This window comes from Tamandua tetradactyla, chromosome 10 (assembly GCF_023851605.1).
Source record: "Tamandua tetradactyla isolate mTamTet1 chromosome 10, mTamTet1.pri, whole genome shotgun sequence".
NCBI classification, from domain to species: Eukaryota; Metazoa; Chordata; class Mammalia; order Pilosa; family Myrmecophagidae; genus Tamandua; species Tamandua tetradactyla.
Window position 1 is genome coordinate 33,076,978 of NC_135336.1, and position 26,324 is coordinate 33,103,301.

Genomic DNA, 26,324 nt, shown 5'->3' on the forward strand with positions numbered 1-26,324 from the left:
GTAGCTCTTTGCCCAATTATAATTACTGGTTTCATGTCCATTGTTCCCACTAGACTATACACTCAATGATGGAATAGGCTGACTTTTGCCCATTGCTGTGCCCAGTTCCTTTAGTAACTAGTGATTGAAGCTGTATTTCTGACTCCATTTAAGTAAAACAGAGAAGTGGCAAAGGAGAAAAGAAAGGGTATATATGTCCCTTAAAAATAGGCTACTTTAAAAGGTGTCACATTGACACAGATGTGGAGTAAATCTCAGGCTTTTTTTGTCCTCTTGCAGGAAGGGGCTTGCCTAGTCCTGACACTCTTTTTGAAAGGCTCAGATAAGCAATGTAAGTAAAATCATGAAATGCAAGTCAACTTCTTTCTCTGATGGCAATGGTATAGCGCCCTTAAGGAAAGATTATTAAATTACTTTGGATATTCTGTTATGTAAAGGAATTAAACTTCTAATTCAAGACTTGAAGAAGAGATGGTGGGATGATAAGTTGGATTTCTCTTGTCCTGACATGAAGATTTTTCATCGTTTAAATCTGTTGCTTTCTAAATCACATCTATATTGCTGAAACAAGAGGTGGGATACTATGGCTGTACTTTGCACTTGACTGAAATGTGATTTGACTTGAAGGCTATTCTGTGTTAAAAGCATGGTGAACAGCTATTGTTTATCCCCACTGAAATGGATATACCTTAGATGACAGGGACTTCTAAGCAGCGAAGGATTTAGTTCAGAGCCACGCCATTTGCAAAAAGGTAAATTTTCAGAGAAAATTATGAAACCATCTAATCCAAAGATATTTAAGAAGAGGGCAGAGCTTCATTTTTCTAAGATTCAGGGAGGGGTGGATAATTCAGTAGGAATGATGGTAACCCCTTATTCTTTTTTGTATCCAAAGCGAAGAGCAAGAAAACGGTACAATGTAAAAAGTTCCACTTAGGAGTTCTTAGGAGAGGTGTTTTTGTTTTTTTTTATGAGGAGTCCCTTCTGAGCTAAAACTCTATTCGTACAATGTTTTAGAAACTCATATGTGGAGGCTGATCTTTGGCTCTTCCCAAGTTTATTCGAATTCATATATGTTAAGGCTTAAGATTTATCATGCATTTAACCTTATTGACACTAGTGCCTTAATACTGAGGCATGAAAACTTAGCCATACAAACATTATATCTTGTCTCTTCCAAACAGGGTTAAAAAAAATCATGGTATGCAAAGGGACAAAATGTTGTATGATCTCACTGATGTGAAATAACTAAAATTGGCAAATTCAAAGACTCAAATTAGAATACAGGTAACCGGGTGCAGGGAGGGAATGGGGAGTGTTATGGTTGGGCTCATGGTTCAACTTGGCCAGGTAATGGTGCCCAGTTGTCTGGTCAAGCAAGCACTGGCCACGTTACTACAAGGACATTTTGTGGCTGGTTGATAAGCCAGAAGGCTGGTTTATTAGATCATCAGCACATTGATTCCATCCTTGGCTAATTACATCTGCAGTGGGCTAAAGGAAGTGTTTTCAGCAATTAGTGACACTTAATCAGTTGGAGGCTTTAAAGGAGAGGTCAGAAGGAAGAATCTCTCTCTACTTCAGCCAGCCAACCTTCCCTAGGGAGCTTACTGAAGACCTTCATTGGAGCTGTCAGCTTGCAGCCTGCCCTATGGAATTTGAATTCGTGCATGCCCACAGTTTCATGAGACACTCTTATAAAATCTCATAAATACAGGTATCTCCTATTAGTTGTTTCCCTAGAGAACTCTAATACAGGGAGTTAATGCTTGGGGTGATGGAAAAATTTGATAATGGATGGTGGAGAGAGTTGTGCTATATATTGTAAGTGTAATGAACAGCCCTAAGTTATAAATTTCAATGTGTTTTTAAAAGGGAAAATTTTAGGTAGTATATATGTTACCAGAATAAACTGTTCACAAAGGATGAACTATAATGTTAACCATGGACCATAGCTAATAGTATAATTTTAATAATATTCTTTCATCAATTTAACAAAAGTACTATGTTAAGGCAGGGGGGGCGGGTAAATATGGTACTATATTTTCTGAATGATTTTTCTGTAACCCTACAACTTCTCTAATAAATAATTAATATTTTAAAAAAATTATGGAATGTAAGAGTTTTAGGAAGAGGCAAATAGTATCTTTATTCATGACACTTTTCTTAGTCAGTTTCACCTGAGGACATTAGAATCACAGGCTGTCATTTCAAAACCAAAGTGACCCTCCTGTTCTCCCTTTCTTGGTCTTATTTTGTCAGCTGCAGGCTGAAATCCCATCCTCACACAGGCTGAATATTCAGGCTTTTCCTATAGAATATTTAGTGATAAAGGCAAGGGGAAACATTTGCAAATGGCATTCTCTGAAACTTGGGAGTAAAAACTATTTGAGAGGAGGAAACTGAGGTTTTCTTTTCTTTGAGATGTCCAGGGCAGAGGCAGCTGGCGCAGGGTGAGACATTTCTACACAGCCAGACTCTCCACTTGGCCCGGGCTTCGGTAGCCTGTTCCATCTGAGTCAGAGTCACAGAATTCAGGGCCAGACGCGGTGAAGAGAAGCTCTAAAAGGCTTGTAACGGTGGGGGCCGGGGGCTTTGGTGACCCTGGACGGTATCTCAAATGAAGAACGCCCCCCACCCCCTGCGTGCAGGGCCTCCTGGAAGACCTGTGGGATTTAAAAGCTGCCTCCGGCTCAGGAGTTTCTCCGGAAGGGCGCTGTTCCCGGTGCTTTAGGCAACTCGCCCTCTGTCTTCCCGGTGCAGCGTCATGGAGCCGAGGATAAGGGCGATTCAGCGACCCGCCCAAGGTCACGCAGGGCATAAAGGAACACGTCTGTCTGGTCGCAACCTGACTCCAGAATATTTCTCATACTATTTCCTCTTTGAAGAATGTTTACCTTTGTTCCTACCTCTCCCGCCAGCACCCTCCCCTTCCCCCAGTCTTACACAGAGAGATTATAGCTGAGGATGAGAAACACTTGGATGCTATTTGATTATCAACACGTGCATTTTGCAGCCCTGCACAACCTTCCGGTGGGTGCTTGGAATTAGGGAAGCAGCTGCCACTTTCCTTGCCCCGAGTTACTGGCTCGGTTGATCTCCTTCAGTCATTGGAAAGTCCCTTCCCCACATAGACTGGTTTTCCACTGGCTTCTGCTGCTGCTAAAATAAAACCGGGCTAATCCCTCCACTACCCAGAGTAAACAGGTGGGGCTGCCTTTCCACATTAGTCAGAGGTGGAAGAGGCCGGTTTCTGTTTTCTGTGCACAGTCCTCCCCTCTGGGCAGCAGATCTCGATTCTGCTCGGCTTGCACCGCTCTTGTTACTTCTGCGCTGCTCAGCCAAGAGCCTCTCCGCAGTGGCTCAGTTTTCCTTTCGCTACCCTCCAACTAAACTCGGTTTTGATAGTTACGCTTCCCAGCTCTTTTAAAAGACAGAAGTCTGTGAACACAGGCAAACATAAGCACATGCGTTGTACTACATATGAACACTTGACGGTTTTGCCCTTGTAAGCTCCTGCCGCCCCCGTCTCCCCAGCACTCTCTTTAATCTCAGGGTTGGGGGTGAACACGGTTCTCCTGAGCTCCAGTCATTAGCCAGGCATTGCAGAAAGAATTAGCAACAAATACTTTAGAATCGATATTTATAACAGCAGGCTTTTAGTCGTGCTGCAGAGAACAAACTGACCGCAAGATGTGACTTTATAACACAAGACAAACATTACTGGAAAATGGTTAAGAATACAGCAGCACAATCCACCTGTTTCTACAGGGCCAGGTCGCCATTCCCTAGGCTGATTTCCGAAACAGGTCATTTGTCTTGCAATATATCTACTTCAAGCCATGTGGCAACTTGGATGGACGTTATTACTGTTTACGTTTCCTTAGTGTGTCTTTTTTGGACTTGGAACTATTAGTGCCTTAAATTCCAAAGAATGAGGACAAATCAGCCACAGTCAAACAGGCTTGAAAATTTTTTTTGATGTTAGATTAACCCAGTCATGTAATAGTTGGCTTGCATATGATTAATGGGAGTCAGCAACTTTTTAGGAATTAGAAATTTGGGGGCATTTAGAAAAAAATAATGCTACAAAATATTTCACTGAAAACATCTTTGTGCTTTAAACATCAGGAAAAAACTTGCTACTCCTACTTCCAAAATGTATTTTTGAACATTAGGCAAATATTTTAGAGAAAGAATAATTAAAAAAAAAAAGAATGTCTAATCCAACTCTTTGATGAACCATAGGAAAATGGAGGTGAGAGGTGACTTCAGTTTCACAAGAAAATATGTGCATATATTTTCTGATTACACCATACTCCAAGGAACATGGGAGCTTAGTAAAAATGAGATTTGTTAAAGGTAGAGCTGCCAGACACTGTGAGAGTGAAACTGGGATGCTGAGCTTTTCAACACCTTACCAGGGAGAGAAGGAGTATCAGGGGCAACCACCAGATATTACTAAAGCGGGAACACTCTTTTCAAGTAGAGAGGACAGTAGAGTATGTTTATCCTGAGAGCTGCTTCTGAGAGAACTTCAGGGAGAAGGTCTGGACCTCCCAGTCTGCATAAATGGCAGATAAGGGGTGCAGTCCTAGGGGGTTTCTGGAGCAATTGATGCTCCTGTTGAGAACACGCACTTCTTCCCCAAAAGTGAAGTGGCCACAGAATTGAGCCGTATGAACTGCAGGGCTGGGTAAGCACTTTTTTCTTTGCTGAATTTGTTTCAGAATCCCAGGTCCTTAAGGTGAAGCCTGTTTGCTTCATGCTTTTTTCCACTCTCTTGGCACTGGTGGTCATTTTTCTTAATCTTCCAGAAGGATTTATTTACCATTTTTGCTTCCATCTTGGAGCTAGCCAGAAGTCTGTGTAGTAACAGGGCCTTCCCAAGAAGGTAGAGCCTGAGTTATGGGGTCAACACACAGCAGAGAGGTGAAGAGATGAAGGGATAGGTAAGCACCCAAGCCTTTGGTCCCAGTGACACTTACTGGTAAGGGGAGTATGTGGCAAAGCCCAATCCTGAGTTCTTCTAATGGGGTCAGTAGCCTGGGTGAAATGTACGGTTTTCTCCTGAGGCGGCCACTCGCTGGTGACACTAGAACATCTATCACAGTTGGGTGGGGCCACAGGCCACCTCTCTACACACTGAGGAAGCATGCCCTCCCTGAACCTAGGAGAAGTGAGTTTCTGCTTTGGGATGTCTGGAGAAGCAGGGGTGCAAAGCGGCCAAGTCAAGGTTTCTCAGTGGAAATCTGAGATGCTGGCTTCTCAGGGTGTGGAGGCAGCTGGCGGAAAGAAGCAGCAGTCTTCTGCCAGACCTGGCCAATCCGAGGTGAGGGCAGGAGGAGTCCCAAGAGAGTGAGTTGACTTTGTCCATGTCTAACTCCGAGTTGCAAACGGAAGGAAATGGGGTTTCACGGCTCTGCAGGATTTGCACCTAACCACGCCACGGCTTTCCTTCTGCCTCCCTTCTTGCAGGTTTGAATCCGCACCTCACCCCACCCCAGCTCCTCTTCTTCCTGTGTGGATGCAAACAGATTCAACTCTACAGAGGGCGAGTGGGGCATGTGGCAGTGTTGACTTTGCTGCAGTCATGGTCTTTTTCATGAAACAGCACCAAGATGGATTGTACCCTCTCCCCTTCCAAGCTGGAGGCTCAGAAGACAGGGATCTGGTCTCTCCGCACACCATCCAGGTCATCATCCAGAGTTAACAAAACCTAAAATGAGAGGGGCCGAGAAAGGAAAGGAATGCATAGTGACAGTAAGTCCCTACTCTTTCTCTAAGACTCACAGACTGAGAACTAACGACAAGTTCCCTTACTCGTTTGCATATCTCTGAAGCCCTCTGCAAATGTCTTGCTCTTATCAGGTACTTATTACATTGTTCATTTATTAATTAACTCAAGAATTCATTAAAGGTCTATTAAGTGCTGTTCTAGGTACTGGAGCTACAGCTTGGAACAAAAGAAACAAAAAATTCTGACCCTCATAGAGCTTACATTCAAGAGAAGGCCTTAGACATGATACAAATACATGAGTAAAATATATAGCACAATAGATAGTAATCTGTGCTAAGGATAAAAACTAAACTAGGGAGAGAATTTAGGAAGTTTGGGAGGGGCTTAAGTTAAAAATTTTGGTAGGGTGACTAAAGCAGTCATACTTAAAGGAGACATTGGGTCAAGACCTGAAGAAAATGGGTTCTTGTTACATTAGAAGTTGCTATGTAGGAAACACACCCTCCTCTTTCTTTTCCGATTCCCTCTGCCACCATTGTCTCCGCATGGAAGCCTGAGCTCCACTTTTATTGTCTCTGTCTCTCTAATGAAGATGACTATCAAAAATAAAAGCCACAAAGATATCTATATGGAGTGGTTAAACTTCCCCAACTGGCCACTAAGAGGTAGTCCTGCTCCACATTTGAGGTTATTTGGCTGGTCCAGAAGGTTGAGAGCTTGCATCTGGCAAAGGTAACTAACTGCCAATTGAACCTATGTACAGATGCCAAGGCCTTTTAGTATGGAAAAGTCAAAATTAGAATGAAAGAACACTGGGAATTAAGCTCTGGGGATATTATGAATATGCATGACTTCTGAGAAGGTGTTTGGGGGAAAAGATGGAGGTACTGTAGGAGACATTTAAAACGAACTGGGTAGAAGGCAAGAGTGGTCTGGGTGCTGCCCTGAGGCGCTCCAGGAATTTGTAAGCTATCCAGTGAGAAATGAAAAGGGGGGAAGAGCGTGAGTACAGAATGAGAACGAATTTTAGCAAATGCCAAAAATGGTTCCTGTGGGAATTCTGAGAATGTCACCTCTAATACCAATTCAGTCCCAAAGTGCTGGGCAACTTGGGGAAAAGCCATTTTAACACTCTGCATCTTAAAATACTGAAAAGGGAAAGTGAAATGAAAATAAAGATCAATCCGAAGGATCCAACATAAAAAAGAGTTAAGATGGCCTGCACATTGAATTACAATGAGGAACTGCACAGGGAAGTCAGAGAGAGGAATGTAGAAGAGGATGTACGATAGAGGAGAAGATTAAAAAGAGAATGCAAGTTGTAAAAAAGAAGACACTGGCAGACAGCTATTATATACTCACCAAGAATGAGAAAAACAGGGCAGTAGCGGAAAGGAAATGCCAAATGTCATGGTCATCGAAGAAATCCAGCAGAATACACTCTCGGTTTTTCTCCCGGGATTCCGCTGGGGTTCCCTGGAGGAGGGTGAAGCAGGATGTGGGCGAGTGGCCCTGCGAGTTAACTGTTAACAGTGGTGAACATACAGAAAGCTACAAAAGGCTGTAAGATACCTGGCTCAAAAAGTTAGCTCCCATGAAAACATATGTCCACACAAAAACCTGTACGCAAATGTTCACAGCAGCATTATTCATTATAGCCCAAAGTGGAAACAATCCAAATGTTCATCAAGTGATGAATGGATAAATAAAATGTAGTATATCCACACCATGGAATGTTATTCAGCAATGGAAAGAAATTAAGTACTGGTAAGATGCTACAACATATGATGAACCTAGAAAACATTATGCTAAGTGGCAGAAGCTAGACTCAAAAGGAAAATTATTGTATAATTTCACTGATAAGAAATGTCCATAATAGGCAAACCTATAGAGAAAAAAAAAGTAGATTAGTGGTTGTGTAGGCAAGAAGTTTGGGGGAAAATGGGGAATGAGTGTTAATGCGTATGGAGTTTCTTTTTGGGCTGATGAAAATGTTCTAAAGTTGATTTTGGTGATGGTGGCACAATTCTGTGAATACACTAAAAACCAGTGAACTGTACATTTTAAATGACTGAATTGTATGGTTATGAATGAGAGGTTGATCAAGTTTTATTAAAAGAAGAAGTTTGCTCTCAGCTGAGGCTCCTAAGAATATAAATAAGTAGGATGTTGCAGACAAGGATGATGCTTTATTGACAGTTCTCTGTGGTTTTATATCTAGTAATGGGAGGTCTGGGGCTCTGAGTGATTAGGGAGAGACAGACAGATGAACAGACAGAAGATGGCCCCAGTGACTGAGCACACTGGTTCATAGTGGAATTACTCACAATTGACAAGAGATGGAAGCAACCCAAGTATCCAACACCAGATGAATGGATGAATAAAATGTGGAATATACACACAATGGAATATCATTCAGTCCTAAAAAGCAATGAGGCCCTGATACATTGACAACAGGCATGAATCTTGAGATCATGTCAAGTGAAATAAGCCAGACACAAAAGGACAAGTATTGTATGATCTCACTGACTTAAAAAGAATAAGCAAAATCATAGCATCAGAATCTAGAATACAGTTTGTCAGGGGATGGGGTGGGGATGGGGAAAGGGAAGTTAAGGTTTAAAATGTACAGGGTTCCTATTTGGAATGATGGAAATGTTTTGGTGATGGTTGGTGGTGATGGTGACATAACATTAAGAATGAGATTAACAGCACTGAGATATGTTTCTGAATGTGGTTAAAAGGGGGAAATATTAGGCTGTATATATAGTAAAGGAATAAAGGTTAAAAATAAATCCGTGAAATTGCACAGTGAACCCAAACCATGGCCTATAGTTAGTAGTACAATTATAAAAATGTGCTTTCATCAATTGTAACAAATGTTTCACAACAATGTGAATTGTTAATAATATGGTGACTTAAAGGAATCCTGTATTTTATGATGATTGTTCTGTAAATATACAAATCTCTAATAAAAAAATAAATAATAAAAAAGAAACAGATTTAAGTGTACAGGAAATAGAACACAGTATATCTTTTTCTTATAACAGAAATAACTTATGTACCAAAAATTCAGATTTTGCTTTTGTATTAAGCATTTGTGATGAATATAAACACTTACGATTTCTGGATTAAAAACATAAATTATATAAAATAACTGAGCAGAACCAGGAAAGTACAGGGAAGTGTGATTATGAGTTAGGAGAGCTGAGTTTTCTTCCCAGTTTTGTGCCTCAGATACATCATTAGTTTCCTAGGCTTCAGCTTTCCTATCAGTAAAGCAGTGTTGGGGACATCTGTTTCAGTATTTGTTAATGGAGGGTCATTATGATGAGGAAGGTGGAGAAGATATGTGAAGTAAGGGTTCTGCACATGTCAGCCATCCACTGGCTATAAGCTCACATTTACAACGCACAACGAAGATCAAATTTACAGGGTCCATAGGTAGGGCTTACACATTACTGAACCGCTGTCCTCGTAATGATGACAACATGCCACTTACTGAACATTTATGTGTGGATATGAAAAACCATCCCCTTTCAGAGAAAGATTTCATCGTGGAAAATATAGGAAAGATAATCAGTAGCAAGCACGTAAGAGAAGGAGGGAGGGAGGGAGGCCAAAAAGGCAAAATGAAGAGAGAAAAGAAACCCGTCTCTTACCTCCCAGCTGCTGAGATTCTGGAAGAAAAAGTACAGGGCGGCAGACCACACAGCGACGGTGGCAACGATGCAGAAGAGCGGGAGCGGAAGGACCTTCTCGGAGCTGCGCAGCTGCGGGGTGAGAGTTGGACACGCGGGGCAGCTGAAGCCGCCATCTGCTGACGGGCACAAGCCCAGACCCGCAGTCCGCGTCCCTTCCTACCTTCATGATGATGTAAAAGGCCAGGTACAGCAGGAGGTTACAGATGAAGATGCCCAGCATGTAGGAAGCAAAGTCCCTGGGTCGATTTATCAGTCCAAAGAGGGCACTGAGGACAAGAGCGGGGAGGGGATGTTTTGCGGCCAGCAAGGTAAATTTGTAACCCTATAGGTTTTATTTTTATTCTTCTCCCTCTCCCACTTTTTTCTCCATTTAAAAAAAAAGCACATTTTAACATAGTATAATGAACTTTTCATTTATTATACCTTTTTCAGAACATCCATTTCTGATGACTGTATGAAATCTCCTCAAGTGGATGTACCAGAAAAACAATTACCTTTCCTCTCCAGTTGAAATGAAGGACTTTTCCTTCACCCTTCAGTTATTCACTAATAAAAAGTACATTGCAATGAGTGAATGAATACTTTCAGACATATTGTACTATATATATATTTTTATTTAAGATTAATTCCTCTGAATAGATTACTAGAAGTAGAATTATCTCAGCAATTGGCTTGACACACATTACCAAATTTTTGCTTGCTGTTCATGGTTTTTAAATTAAAACTAAAATTTATTTTGTTTGTGGTTTAGCCTTTATCTTGTTCCAACTTTTTATTCACTTCTAACCACACTACTTTATTATATAGTCCTTTCTTATTTCCTTGTATTAAGAAGCTTGTTTTTAATAAATACACATCTATACACATATAAAATAATATGTATACTGTAGGGTTTCTGTCCACTCTGTTCTCATTCACTGATTTTTTTCTAATTTCTGAGTTGGATCGGTATCTCACCATTTTGTTTTTGTTTTATGATATGTTAGATGATCTGTTTAGGCTAGTTTGTACTATCCAACATGGTAGCCGCATGTGGCTGTTTAAATTTAAATCAGTAAGAATTAAAAAATTCTGTTCCTCAATCACACAAGCCACCACAGGGTCCTAAGTCACTGTGACTCATTATCAACAGGCTGGCCCCCTTGCTTGTACCAGCACCCTGCTTATAGGACTCTGGCACTGGCCCTAAAAGGGTGGCCAAGAAGAGTGCTGCAGGTGATCACTGCACTAGAAACACCTCATCTTGACTTGTGCCCCCAGAAAAGGAGGGAGGACCTTAAAAGCTATGGTCTTTACGCTGAGGTAATCCCTGGGTGACACTATTATGGGAAGCTTCTTCCAAAAGCATATGACCCCAAACGAGATTCAAGTTCTCATGACTTGATTCTGGCTTTCCCTGAAGACATGCCCCTTCCTTCATTCTTTTGCATGCCTTAATGGGGGACAGGATGAGGGAGTTATTTTTCTTATGAGAGTCACTGACCCAGAGGAGCCCTTCAGCTTAGAGCTGCAAATAAAAGCAGCTGAACTTATTTACTTAAAAAAAAAAGATCAATGAAACATTCCATTCATTCAATTTTTAAAAGTGACAATAGGTTGCATAAAATAATTGCAGCTTGGAAAAATATACCTCTGTTATATAGTTCTGTTTTGAGGCCATTTGAGGAAAAAAGGCCATGGAGGTGACGAGAGAGAAGCAAAGGAAGAAGAATGGCGTAGCTGGAGTAGGAAGAAAGAGAAAGGAAAGAAAGAAATGGGAACGAGACTTGTTCACACACACAAACACGCACAAATACATTTAGTGAGAAAGAGAAATTTCTACAAGAGAGAAACGCCTCTAGAATAGCCTTTTTGGAAAATTGTACAAAAGAGTTTAAAACCATGTTGCGTTTTGTACTGTTGGCACAATCTATATGTATTCTATACCTATGTATTTAGATCTAAATCTATTTCTGTCAAATAGATATAACAAGCTTTGATGGCTGTCTTGTTGAGCAAATGAACTCATTGGATCGGTACTTTAAGTCAGGCCACCATTAGAACATAAGAGCTTCCTAGAGCTTTCTTTGCAGGAGAAAAAGTAGCTTTCATTCAATCCTCAAGGACAAGCATGGTCCTACCCTTTCCTTAATGTCAGATTTCTCTGTAAAAATGACAGCCAAGGAAAGCTAAGCACAGTATTACAGATACTAACAAAGAGAAAAACGGGTTATTGCAAGACTACTTACAGGGACCAGTTAGCCAGATTCCCAACGATAAGCAGTACCATTCTATCCTGGGAAGGAGGAAAGAAAACATCAAATGAGGGGCTGCACATGCCCCCCCCCCCTTTTTAAACCTACCTAGGGGGAAGCAATTGCCTTGGTGAAAAAAGTTTTCTATGGTTCTTGAGACAGCTGTGCCTACCACGGTCTGACACTAACTCTCTAAAAGGACCAAATGCTAAGGCCTTTGGTGGCAAAAGGCAGGCTGCATCCCTGCAAAAGACAGTGTGGTCAGCAAAGCAGGAGCCTGGCTGTTTTTCACTCATGTTTAGGGGACCTCAGCACCTGGAACGCACTTCTCAGTGGGAAGAATCTTTTAATTACTTGAAAGAATTAATTAATTACATGATTCATTACTCAATTACTAAGTAATTAAAAGAATCCTGCTAAGGTGATATGTTATGGAGGACTATTTCCCCAGTATGTGTTACTTGGGTGGCTCTATTGCAGCTTTCAGCACCTAACTCCTATTTCTATGACTCCGAGGAGGCCCCTCAACAGCCAGGCTCCGTGTCAATGAAATGACATCTTAAAATTAAAGTCACTGGGTGGTGAAGAAAATCTAGAGGAAAGGTTTATTTTAAAGGGCAATTACTCTGATACAGACTTATTCACAGTTCATTCCTGCTTCTTTGCATAACTATTTAAACTTTTAGGTGCTGATTATATTTTAATTTACCTGGGTCACTTAGCTACTATTTAAAAGTTGAAATTCTCTGTCTTTGTGGGTAATCTATACAATTTGGAGAAAAATATGTTCATTTTTTAAAAATGTTCATTGTCTAAATAACTCTGTAAATATTCCCTAACAGGTTTTTAATTTTCGCGCTTGAATAAATCCCTCCAGTCTCAAACCTCTGAAATTTAAGTGCTTATAGTACCTGCCAAAGTTCTTGAGGGTTAAAAGAATTCCACAGTCTCTTATGTACAGTCCTTCTGATCATGAACTATTAACAGGCACTCATTGAGCTGTGCCAGGCTCAACTGTATCACGAATTCTCAAGACAGCAGTGTGTCATGGCTGGGACAGTCTCAGAGGAGGTGAGGAATAGGCCCTGATTCTTTGGTTTAACGCATAACATGCTGAAATGTATGAGGGGAAACTTTTAAAAGTGTATCTTACCAGAGGACCCGGGTTCGATTCCCGGTGCCTGCCCATGTAAAAAAAAAAAGTGTATCTCAACCCTAAGTAATAACCACAACTGAAAAAAAAAAAAAGAAATTCGTGCTCATTGTAAAAGTCAAACGGGTGAAACATAATGTGGGGAGTGAAAGTCTCTAATGAAAGTTATCAGAGTGAAGTCATGTCTCAGTTTGCTGGGACAGTCCTGGTTTATGCCTACAGACTGGGAGTAATTTTTAATAGGGCCCCCTTACACTTTCAGAAGTGTACTTGTTTGGGGGAAAAACAAAAACATACTTGTTTGAATGATTATTTATGGGGACACCTAGTCTTGCTCCTCTCCCACACAATTACCACTGTCTGGTTTTGTATATATTCATTTTTACTAACAAATATTGTACAAAATGGGACCATCCTAGTTCATCTTTTATGAGTAAGAAGGAGAAGTGGCATGCCTGCCCCCCGGCTAACTGTACCTCAGCTGCCCTGGGCCGTCTGGCCCTCTTGATTTGGGGCACCCTGAGAGTCAGCCCTGAGCCTGCTTCTCCCACTGGGGCTCTCCTTTCTGAGAAAAGGCCAAGGCACATCCAACTTACCATATACAGAGGTCGGCTGCACTGCCGGACACAGTCTGTGTAGAACACCATAGCGGCCCGCCGGAAAATTCCAAAATCTGCCAATGACACAATCTCATGGTGAGAAGGTTTAGTCAGAGATTTTGTATTATCTGATGTGTTGTAACCCAGTGGCCCAAGCTTTGGTAATGGCAGGAATGATATTGTCTTTACCTGCTAAAATAGTATTTTGCCCCCTATCAGGTGAGCTGTCAATGTTTGTTTTACAGCATAGTGTCTACAGCTACATATCCTGTCATGGAAAGTAAGTCATATCCATCTTAGCATGCAAAAGTTCTAATCTATATTTCTCCATGCGGTTACAAGTTAGTAAGAATTGAATAATGTCTGAAGCATATTTTCAGAAAGCGTAAACCCATAAGTGAAAAAAAAATCAAAGGCGTATAAGTTAAGATGGGGAAGAGAAAGACAGGGGACATTTTTAAGTGCATGGTGAGAACAGACCCAAATCCCTCAAAAGGATTGTATGAAAAGTAGTGAGTATATGTGTTATAATTGATATATGAACACAGTCAGGTCAAAGTGGGGCTGTCTGAGAGCATCCACATGGCAGATGGCAGATGCAAGGCTAGGCTTGCCCAAGGCAAGCATTCCAGTGAGTGTGGATCCCAGCTCTGCTGGGAATGAAGGTTTCCCCTGCGCTCAATACAACCAGAGTTCACTTGCTGGAGAGGAAGGAGGGAGGGGCATTCAACGGGATGTTCTGCCCACGCGCCAACCCAGAAGAGGCACACTGCACACTGAGTTGTATGCATCTTCTCCTTGGAGCTTCTCTTTGTCCCCCGTCCCACTGACCCCAGAGCCAAGAAGTTCAGGGAGCTGAGCAGGTAGGACAACCAGGTGGGTCATTTTGTTACAGAAACAATCTATAGCCCTGGGAAGGGCAGTTGGACATTACCTGTGTCAGATACATCTGAATCAGTGGGAAGCAGAATGAGAAAAAGAAGAAAAGATTTGTAAGAAAGTAGCCAAACAGGTAAACTGACTAGTCATTTTATTGTTTTCTCAAAGAAGATCATTTTAATTTTGTTTTCTAATTATGAAAATGATGTTTGTGTGTCAGAATATAAGATCCTTCTGGCTGTCTCAAAACATTCAGAAGTTTAGGGTGGTGCAACAGTGGCTCAGTGGCAGAATTCTCACCTGCCATGCCAGAGACCCGAGTTCGATTCCCAGAGCCTGCCCATGTGAAAATAAAAAAAATTCTGAAGTTTACTGTTTTTTGAAGAGTGAATCAAGACTCTTCTCTCTCACTGTCTACTTTTGTACACCACTTGCAATTTATAATCCATCTTCTCTCATGAGTGATTCCTGCAGGTGAGGGAAGAGACTCAGCAAGCAGTTCAATGATTTTCTGCCTCCCTTATGAAATGCCCTGTCTCATCGCTGCTGCCTTTTCCTTTGCTTTCACGTGTAGCCTGAGGGCTACAGGAAAAGGCGCAAGTAAACTGAGAAAGCAAAGGCAGCTTATGCAACAGGCAAGGAGGTTATCATGGCCTGAGCCACTGTCCACAAATCCCCCTTTATTCTTTGGACTAAATTTAGTTGCAATCATTGTGATAAGGAAATAGCCAAATTTCCTTTTGACTCTAGAAAATCTGTGTAACCCTCTGGGGAAGACATCCTGGGTACAGAAATTCAAAATATTCAGTTAAGTTATAAACTGGCTATTTTCAATTTGCCCTTCCAGATCCACTCGCCATGTTTCTCTACCCTGCACCATGCCCTGGGAGCTCACCCATATGACCTTACTCTCCTTTCCCCCTGGATTTGGACAATGGGAAATTCGACCAGGAGACTAGAGGGAGAGAGGAAGGAGAGTGAGCTCAGGTTATTCATTTCCCTGGCACCCTTCCTGGGAGGTTGCTTCTGGCTGGCACTGTAAATGAAAGACTATTGATTCTTTCAGGGTGACTTCCTCTGTATGATTCTCTCCTCTCACATTTTGGTAACCACATTCTTCTTGCCTTATGGGGCTTATGGATGATTAAAGCTTCCCCTCTACCCTGCCCATAACTTTTTCTTTGTTTTTAATTTTATTGTAAAATATATATAAAAGCAAAGAAAGAAAAAAGCAATACTTTTCAAAGCACATTTCATAAGTAGTTACAGAACAAATCCAAGAGTTTGTTATGGGCTACCATTCCACCATCTCAGATTTTCCCTTCTAGCTGCTCAAAAACACTGGAGGCTAGAAGAAATATCAATATAGTGATTCAGCAGTTATACTCATTTGTTAAATCCTATTTTCTCTGTTATACCTCCTCCTTCTCCTTTTATCCTTCTCCCAATCTATAGGGATTTTTGGGCAATGCCCATTCTGACTTCTTTATTTTGAGTAGGGGTGTCCACACTGAAAGATAGGGGGACATAATCAACTGATAATCTTGGAGAGGTTGGTCCCTCTAGGTTTCAGGATTTATCTGACCTAGGAAGCCTCTGGGAATTATAGGTTCCAGGAGAGCAAAGTTAGTGCATGAAACTTTTAGAGTCTCAGTTTGACCCCTGGGTGTTCTTAAGAGTCAACAGGAGTGATTTCGGTTGGGACTTAGCAAACCATAGCAACGGCACCATCTAACTGAAGCTTACATGACGGAAGTCTCTAGAATAGTCTCTTGACTCCATTTGATCTCTCTTGAACATTGATGCCTTATTTTATTATACTTCTTTTCCTCCTTTTGCTCTGGAACCTGCCCATACCTTTATAAATAGTCCCTTTGTGAATTTATCCTCAATCTTTGTGTGTGGCATTTCTTTTTCCTGTTGGGACCATGAAAAACAGTTACATGGTCATAATCTAATATGTTAAATTCTCCTTTTTTAAAAAAAATTTTAACTTAGTATTGTAAAATTGCATGGGGCAAAGTTGGTATTGCTATATTAAAAGCTCCTGCATGAGTTAGCTGTCATGACTCTTACATGTATCTATAATTAAATTTATTTTTCCAACACTGGGAGGACGCAGAACAGTAATGGTTCAGGTTTTCTTCCTTTTGAAAGCTGAGTTTGGATGACCTTACTCACTCTCAAGCAGGGAGGATGGGGCTGGCCCAAGCACCATACCAAACATTTATTCAATTGGTTAATCCTGCTTCAAAAGGGGCAAGTGGGGGTACACCAGCCATGGTAATGCTAAGGGTAAGTAAATCTACTGGAGAGCCAAAATGGAAAGGTAAACTGCCAAAATGAGAACTTGCCTTTTTCATTCTTCTATCCAGAGTGTTTGTTCATGTAGAATCACCTTTAGACCTGGGCAAAAGGGGTCCCACATTTTTGGGGGTCTTCATACCCCATTGAGTGGGGCCATGTTCTGGAGTACTCTTCTGAGGAACCAAGAATTCTAAACTTGAACCTGGCCTTCTAGGTTGTAATGAAAGTATACTATATGTGACAGTTTGTTGGCTTTTAAAAAGTAAGCAACATTACTTTTTTAGTCTGTTTTATACATTTTTGGCCATGTGGTATGTAGGCCTCTATTTTCACTCTTACCCTGGGCCCTGCAAAAATTAGGGGTGGACCTATGTTTAGATGCAATGAATTGTCTTGAAAATAAATAAAAGGATATTTATGTCTGCATTCCTGGAACTTAAAATGGTTTGTGAAATTTAAATTATCTAAAATCCTTGACCTGCCCCCATCTATGCTGCCTGACCAGCAGTAAACACAAGCTGGTTTCTGTAAGACAATGCTCCCTGAGACGCTCACTATCAGAGGGACTTCAGCAGTTGTCCTGCCTCTAAGATTTGCAAGTTGTTCCCACAAAATTCCAGTTCTAGAATTTGGAAATAATATATAATTCATTCTTGATGACCATTCCACACGGGTAGAGAAATGCATCTTTTAAAGGCAATTGAAAAAAAATTTTCTCTAGATGAACTAGTGGAATAAAGTTATAGCATTTTCCAAATGCACTTTCAAAGTTTGGTGGCTTGTTCAGAGCTTGGGACTGGGAACTGGGAGTATGCCTCAGCTCTGAGGTGTAGCAAGATTAGCTTTTCAGTTGAAAATAGAACTAGCAATAATAGCTTATCGCAAATCTGTAAGGGAGAGGAAGCTTTTGGAGAGAATATATGCTGTAACATATTCAGTTAAGCACAGACTTCAGAACATGTGTTCATGATGACCAGTAATACTTTCATTTAGAATAAGTGAAGATGATGTCTGCTTTCTCAGGTGAAAATAATCAATATGCTTAGTATAGTTTAATATAGAATAATGGGTGACTCACCTATCTTGAAACGACCCATGTAGTAGATTTGAGTGCTGAGGGCCAGAGAGGCTAGAGCATGGATTGCAGAGAAGATGACCCAGAACCACATGCCATTTTTTCCACATACCTAAGGGTAAAGATGGAATTATCTTCATTTGGGGTGCTTCCCACAGGACTCACTAAAACAGGTCTGTTTCTCATGTGTGCTTGAAGAGTCAAAAACTGTGCTGCATTCAGGTTTTGATTTTTCCCTTTCTCTAAACTCACAGTGGTCTTATTGACTATGGGGCAGAGAAAAGAACGATTACCTTCTTGAGGTCTTATGACCAACGGAAAACGGAAACGGGAAGAAACGGGTGAGGCAGCTGCATGACCACCGTGATAAGCCACTGGGCCTCAAACTGGGGCTAATGCTCTTCAAATACCTGTGGACAACTGACATTTGTTGCCCATTCACATTTAGAAAGTCACTTCTGTTCTTTCAAGCCAGTCTCTCCAATCAGCTTACTCATCTCTATTCCAATCTCACACAAGTCAGGTCCTAGCTTAATTATTAAAGGAAAGGGGAGTCGTTTTATAGGGGCTATTACTTAGTAGTATTATTCACAATAAGCAAAAGGTGCAAACAAACCAAAGTGTCCATGAACAGATGAATGGAAAAACAAAATGTGGTATATACATACAATGAATATTATTCAGCTGTAAAAAAGAATGAAGTTTTAATATGTGCTTCAACAATGAAGAACTGTGAAATTATGTTGAGCGAAATGAGAGAGACACAAAAGGACAAATATATGATTTCACTTATATAAAAATCTAAAATAAGCACATTTATAGATACTGAAAGCAGGTTAGAAGTTACCAGGAGCCACAGAGAAAGGGGCGTGGGGAGCTACTGGTTAATAGGTACAGAGTTTCTGTTTGGGGTGATAAAAAAATCTTGGTATAATGGATGATGGCGTTGGCAGCATAATAATGGGAATGCAATTAATACCACTGAAGTGTACACTTGACAATGGTTAGAATGGGTTATTCTGAGTTATATGTATGTTACCAAAACAGTTAAAAAAAAATAAACTAGCCAAATAACTAAATAAAAGTGTACCACCTATGGACCAATGTTGAAATTATGTCATGAACCCAGATTGTGATGAATCCAAGCTGGTTCACTTGAAGTCCCAAAGACAAACAAACACCAAAACCTCCCAGGAGAGCACTTGACAAAATCAGGCTGAAGGCAGTAGAGAGGGACACACCACTCCGAGGACGGCGAGCGTGATGACCAAAGCAAAGGAAGCATAGGCAGCGTAGGCGCTGGCATTGATGTCTGGGTGCCGGGTCTGGTAGAGCTTCAGCATGCAGAGGCCCGCAATCATATACATGAAGGAGGTGTCTGAGGAGGCAGAGGAGCAGAGACAATCAGGAGTCAGGAGCAGCCAGAAGGCATGACAATTTCTAGATATGTCTTCAGCCTCAGAGTATCCCTCCCTCCAGTCTGTAGAGTATTTGCTGCTCTTAGATTGTGTCAAGACCCCAAACACATCAGCCTCCCTAGGCACAGTCTCTAGGTGGACCCCACATACTCCACATCTAATCTTCGCCAAGACTGATCTTAGTTCACAGGAGGAAAGTATCTGATGTAGGAGGTCCTTCTCAGCACCCTATTTAGAAGTACACATATACAACTTCCTGGTGGAAGTACTTCTCCTTTTGGAATTAAGGCTTATAGAATTTAAAGTTGCAGGGATAGGAAGCAAAATTTTTTCTAGTGGATCATGAAGGGTATTACTGAGTGGTGCCACCCCCATTTCTACTCCTTCATTCCTGGACCCATGAATCCTGACTATAGGAGAAACAGCAGCATAGAGTGGTGCTTACATAGAGATATAGCATCCTGGAGAACATTGCTCTAGCCCTGAAAGGCACTGCCATCCAATGGTAACATAATTGAGTTTTCCAAAGGCCATTCCACTATTCTATCAATCAACTACTTCAGGACGATTGGGAAAGTGGTAAGTCCAGTGAATTCCATGAGCAAGTGCCCATTCCCATACTTCATTTCCTGTGAAGTGGGTTGCATGATCAGAAGCATGAGGTGTGGAATGCCATGACAATGGATAAAGCATTCTTTAGGTCCCTGAATGCTAGTTTTGGTAGAAGATGCATTTCCTACAGGGAAGGCTACTCTTGATTTGGAATATGTGTTGATTCCAGGAAGAACAAAATGGTGCCCCTTCCATGTTCGAAGTGATCCAATGTAATCAACATGCTACCACATAGAAAACTGATCATCTTTGAGATTAGTGTCATATTGAGGGTTGAACACTGGCATATTGGCCATCACCAGGGTGGCCTCGCTGAATGGAAGTCCCTGTTGCTGAGCTGATGCATGACCTCCATCCCTACCACCACAGCCACTTTATTCATGAGCCCATTGGGCAATGAAGGAGTGGCTGAGTGAGGAGCTCAATTGGTCTCCACAAAATGGATCATTTTAGTAGATTACTAAAATCCTCCTCTGCTGAAGTCAGCATTCACATGGGATGCAAATATCTTCATGTTTTACACCCCTTCAGAAAGGTCTATCCACATACCTCTACCCCAGACCTCTGTCACTGATTTTCTAATCATGTTCCTTCTAAGTCCCTGACCATTCAGTCAAACCATTGGCCACAGCCCATGAATCAGTCTGGCCATTTATCTTTTCAAGCAAAATGAACTACCAAGTGCACTACACAAAGTTCTGCCCATTGGGATGACTTCCTATTACTGCTGTCCCTCAGAGATGTCCCAGAAAGTGGCTATAGTTCTGTAATGGTCCACTTATGGGCGATACCTATACATCTTGCAAAACCATCTATAAATTGGACCTGAATTTTCTCTTTTTCAATCAACTGATTGCAGGGAACTCCCAAAGAGGCCATAGCTGTGGGCTGGAAAAGGGAATAAGGGAAGGTAACATGGCCAAAGTGGAGGCCATGTATATATGAGCCACTTCCTGTGTAACTTACTTGTGCTTTCATGGCCTGTTTGAATCTGATATTCTTCCATTTAATGATGGAATGAAGCTGTGCACACCCAATATTATGGCTTGATGGGTCAGACAACACCCAGTAAGTGAAAGGCAACTCAGGCGTAAATTGATAGCCAATCCTTAAGCATTCTGTCTCTACTAAGACCTGGTAGCAAGCCAAAAGCTGTTTCTCAAAAAGAGAGAACTTATTTGCAGATAATGACAGGGCTTTCCGGCAAAATCCTAAGGGCCTGTTCTCCAATGGGAGCCTGCCAAAGGAACCAAATAGTATTTCTATTTGCCACTGAAACACCAGTACCTTGAGTCTTCTGGCTTATGTGGTCAAAGTTGCAGAGCAGCTTACACAGTGGCTTGGACCCATTGCAGAGCCTCCTCTTGTTCTCGTTCCCACTCAAAACTACCAGGTTTTTTTTTGACCATTTGGTAAGTGGGCCAGAGTAGTGCACCCAAATGAGGAATGTGTTGTCTCAAAAATCCAAAGAGGCCAATTAGTTATGGTGCCTCTTTTTTGGTTATAGGAGGGGCCAGATGCAACAGCTTATGCTTCATCTTAGAAGGGATATCCTGACATACCCCACCACTGGATACCTAGAGAATTTCACTGAGGTGGAAGGCCTCTGAATTTTTGTTGGATTTATCTCCCACCCTCTGATATACAAATGAATATCCAATAAGTCTAGAGTAGTTACTACTTTTTGCTCACAAGGTTCAATATAATGATGGATCAGTGTGATTTCTTGTAAAGGGAAAGGTGAGCAAGATTCCTGAGGACTATATTATGACATGGGGCTGGAGAGTTGATACACCCCTGAAGTAGAACAGTGAAGGTGTATTACTGGCCTTGTAAGCTGAAAGCAAATTGTTTCTGGTGGTCTTTACTAACAGGTTTTGAGAAAAAAAGCTTTTGCTTGATCCATAGTTGTATACCAGGTATCAAAAGATATGTTGATTTGCTCAAGTAATGATGCCATACCTGGAACAGCAGCTGCAATTGGAGTTACCACCTGGTTAAGTTTATAGTAATCTACTGTCATCCTTTAAGATCCATTTTTTTTCTGCAAAGGCCATATAGGAGATTTGAATGGGGATGTGTACCATCCCTGCATCCTTCAAGTCCTTGATGGTGGCACAAATCTCTGCATCCCTCTAGGAATGTGGTAGTTCCTTTGGTTTACTATTTTGCTAGCTGGAGTCACTTCTAGTGGCTTCTACTTGGTCTTTCCTACCATAATAGTTCTTCACACGTCAGGGAACTTGTGTGGGAATTCTCACAGTTGCTATGTTCATTCCAATGAGACATTCTGGAACTGAGGAAATATTTGCAGAATGGGACCCACTGTGAACTAGACCTGAGCTAAATCTCCATTGATTTCCTGATGTCCATAATCCCCTACTCTGATAGGTGAATCACAGTGGACTTTTGGATGTCCTGGAATTAATGTCATTTCAGAGTCATTGTCTAATACCCCCCCCCAAATGTCTGATTATTTCATTTTCCCCAATGCAGTCACCCTGGCAAAAAAAAAAAAGTCTTGGGTCCTTTTGGCATTGTAGTAGGCATTTGTGGTAGCTAGATTCAGTTGTCAACTTGGCCAGGTGAGCGTACCTAGTTCTGTTGCTGCGGACATGAGCCAATGGTAGTGAACCTCATCTGTTGCTGATTTACATCTGCAGTCGGCTAGGAGGCGGGCCTGCTGCAATGAAGGATGTTTGACTTAATTGGCTGGTGCTTAAATGAGAGACCACAACATAGCACAGCCTAAGTAGCTCGGCATTCCTCATCTCAGCACTCTCAGCTCAGCCCAGGCCCTTGGAGATGCAGAAAGAAGTCACCCCGGGGAAAGTTGTTGGAACCCAGGGGCCTGGAGAGAAGACCAGCAGAGACTATCCTGTGCCTTCCACGTAAGAAAGAACCTCAGTGGAAAGTTAGCTGCCTTTCCTCTGAAGAACTAACAAAATAAATCCCCTTTTATTAAAAGCCAATCCGTCTCTGGTGTGTTGCATTCCGGCAGCTAGCAAACTAGAACAGCATTGTAATTTAATTTATGGGGTTCTGGGTCTGTGAACTGTCTCAAGTCTGGGAATTGACTGAGAGGCCATTACTTTCTGCTTTTGTGATTCAAGTTAGATTTTGTTCACTTGACCTAGAACTCTTCTGCTTATATAGATCAAATAAGAATTTAGCAGCCTGCCCATCTATTTCACTTCTAGGTATCCCAGATCTGTAAGCCAATGGCTATAGATCTATAGCATTGGCTATAGATCTCTGTGAATCAGACTATTAGGATTACTGTTTTAACTCTGCTATCCATTATGGTAGCCATGCCCACCTTGTCTTTAGTGATTAAGTTCTGCTACTTGGCTCCTGCCAACTCAATAATCAAGTACACACACTGTGTTTAAGGATCCTAGTTCAGTGGCTGCAGGTCCCCAACTACAGAGGGGATGACCACAGAGCCCTTCAGAGATGATGGAGAGCTCTCACACATTCATTCCTCACAGTCCTGGTGAAAAGTGTCCTCTGGACATTCCTGGGGTAGGTGAGCAATTCTTACATGATAAACCCAGTCTAACATTCCAGTCTTTCTAAGCCTCTAGTTCCCCTTTTCTACATTAAACCACGGAAGTTCTGATATTTCAACTTCAAGTAATGCAAACCACCTTTTTGTTCATGCTCAACCACCCATGCAAACAAACTGTTAGAGTCCTTTCTAACCCCCTAAACTGTACCACTGAATCCAGAATCTCTGCTTAGTGGGTCCATATCAATAAATTCAGCCTGACCCAACTTACGATCTTCCACCATTATCTCACACCCTTAATATTAAATCTTACTCTTATCCCTCTGGTTGCTGTCTATATAAATTGGAAAAATCATGTAATTCTTTTGGAGTATAGAGTACCCCCTCATGAGTCACACTTTGTACCTCACCTTTTGGGGCCTATTGGGACTTCAGTCTAGCTGTAGGTCTGGAGGAAAAGAGGGGTGATGGGACAGGTCATTAGAGGAATTGGCAACATCTTGCAAGCCAACTATTCAGGGCATTCCATCACAGTTTCTTCTGGTGCAACATGGTTAATCTCTTCAGATTGAGGTGTGAGGGCTGTTTCCTCATGAGAGGCAGTTACACGTTTATCAGCACAGCAGGGTTAATCTCTTCAGATGTTCTTCAGGGAAGAATGGAGGTTAGGTGGCTGAGTCCTTAGGGTAGACCATTACAGGTAATCTGGCAAAGAAGACTCAGCTCATATGTCTCCATTCCTATATTCAGGATTCCATTCCATCTCAATCAATGCTCTTACTTTAACAGCAGATTCTCCTCAATGTTGGGGAATTCAATTTACATTGTAATTCAGTTATACACACAATGAGACTCTGGGTTTGGTTTTCAGAGATCTCAAATCTGTAGCATCAAGAAATAAGTGTTTTCTTTAGTGCACACATAGAAGCTTTTGTGTCCTTCTTTGCTGCACTGAGCATTTGGAATTTGAAGACTTGAGCTCAAGTCTTTCTTCAACAACTGCATCCAACATATTTAGGAACAACCAGCCAATGTCATTATACTCTTAACTCCACAAACTCTGTTAAGGTATAAGATAGAGTATCAACCAGAGCCTTGCCTTTATGAACATGTAACAGTATCCAATGATGATATTTTGCATATCTCTATTGCCAATTCATGAGGGTCTATCAATGCAGCCTTGATCACTGGAAATAGAGTTATTAGTACCTTTTAATCTAGTTAGATTAGTATTAATTCCAAGAACCCCAAAACTAACTCAGAAATCTCATCCCTAAAATTCTGTTTCTCAAGAACCACTCATGGTACCAAAATCTGTATTAGTCAGGCTTCTTCAGAGTAATGGAACTAACGGGATACATACCTACACACATACGTAAATATAGCAAGATTTATTATAGGAATTGGCTCATGCAACCACAGGAATTGGCAAATCCGAATTCCTTAGTACAGGCTCCAATGTTAGGAACTTTGATGAAGGTTTCAGTGAATTCCCCAGGAGAAGCTGGCTGGTTAAGTAGAGATAGAAATTCTGTCTGACTGCTGAAATCATCAATTTTCTCTTTAAAGGCTTCAACTGATTAGATGAGACTTCTCTCATTGCTGTAAACAATCTCCTTTGTGGATTGTAGATGTAACGAGTCATAGATGCACTCAACTGAATAGTGCTTTAAATCCATGCAGTACCCTCACAGCAACAATCAGGCCAGGACTTGCTTGAGCAAACAACCAGAACACTGTAACCTAGCCAAGCTGACACATGAACTTGATCGTGAAACTGAGGGATCTCTCTTACATGTGTACAAAGAGGTGTATAAAAGATATTTGTTATGCTATTATGTGTAATAGCAAAAAATTGGCAACATCTAAATGTTGTTCAGTAGAGGGATTATAAATAGGGCACATTTTTATTATAGAATATGGCAATCCTTAAAAATGAATGCTCAAGATTCAATATTGAATCAAGATGCACTTGATTCAATATTGATAAATCTTGAAAAAATATTGTGGAATGAAAAAAGCATGTTGCTAGAACATGGTGTGGTAATTAATATTAATTGACTACATATGTAGTAAAATGTCAAGACAGACTAGAAGGACAAATAGCAAATTAATCATAATTGTTCCTTCAGGGGAGAGAAGGAGGGAAATAAGTTCAGAAAGCAGTTCAAAATAGGACAGCAACCTTATCCAATGTTTTATTTCTTAAAAAGTAGATGTAGGCAAATGTGAACAAATGTTGATGTTTGTTCATTCTGGGTGTCAGATTATATTGTTTGTGTACTTTTCTCTGTTAAAAGTGTTTTCTAATTAAAAAAAATGAAATATGACAGAGAATTTCTGTGATATTCTGGGTTAACAGCCACAGCACAAACATAGACATGACCATTTTAAAATTCCTTATTCTTGAGTGTGCAGGAAATTGTTAATTGCCTATCACCATCAGTTCTTCCCTTCCTCCTTCCTAACAGCATTTCAACACTAATTTATATATCTCCCTTCTCCCAACTTCCAGAAAAGCATACGCAACTATGCTAACTCCATCCTGGCTCCAGAGATGGTTTGATTGGTATAAAGGCAATCCTTTGCTACCATGAGGCTGTAGCAATCCAATCCTGAGCTAACAAGCACATTGGGAATAGCTCAGGAATAGGTTTGTGACTGTTCAAGCGATTGTGGTGTGAGAGGAAGTTACCTGGGGGATTCTGGGAAAGAATCTCCTCTGCTCTTAAAAGAAGGTTCCTGGAAGCTAGCTTGCCTCCTTTTCTGGACACTGTGGGACACAGATATGAAGCCAACACCTAGCACAACTACTACTGCCACCAAGAGGGAAGATAGGATGAAGATAAAACGAACATACAGGGTGGGCACAACCAAAAGACTACAGAGAAATGGAACCAGAGCCACCAGATTAAGCCAACTGCAAGCTCTTTCTCCCTCTGGACTTTCAGATGGTGTGCTAATAAATGTCATCATTATTTATTCCAATCTCAGTTGGGTTTTCTATTAATTTCATCCCAAAGCAATCTAATAGCTAAATTAAGCCAAGTTACAACAAGGGACCTTTTTAGGTGTCTGTTGGTGCATTCTGT

General features: G+C 41.2%; 1 protein-coding gene across 2 annotated transcripts in view; it reads right to left on the reverse strand.

Annotated features, from left to right (window-relative positions):
- Positions 1-4,796: 4,796 nt before the first annotated feature.
- SIDT1 (SID1 transmembrane family member 1) overlaps positions 4,797-26,324 on the reverse strand; it is a 135,625-nt gene continuing 114,097 nt past the window's right edge. For both annotated transcript variants that reach the window (XM_077118362.1, XM_077118361.1), the window contains exons 18-25: positions 18,933-19,069; positions 17,695-17,803; positions 13,428-13,504; positions 11,673-11,719; positions 9,605-9,710; positions 9,403-9,513; positions 7,103-7,216; positions 4,797-5,719 (exon numbers count right to left, since the gene is read on the reverse strand). In XM_077118362.1, the coding sequence (XP_076974477.1) occupies positions 5,657-5,719; positions 7,103-7,216; positions 9,403-9,513; positions 9,605-9,710; positions 11,673-11,719; positions 13,428-13,504; positions 17,695-17,803; positions 18,933-19,069 (764 nt within the window). In that variant the 3' untranslated portion in view covers positions 4,797-5,656. The remainder of the gene's footprint in view (positions 5,720-7,102; positions 7,217-9,402; positions 9,514-9,604; positions 9,711-11,672; positions 11,720-13,427; positions 13,505-17,694; positions 17,804-18,932; positions 19,070-26,324) is intronic.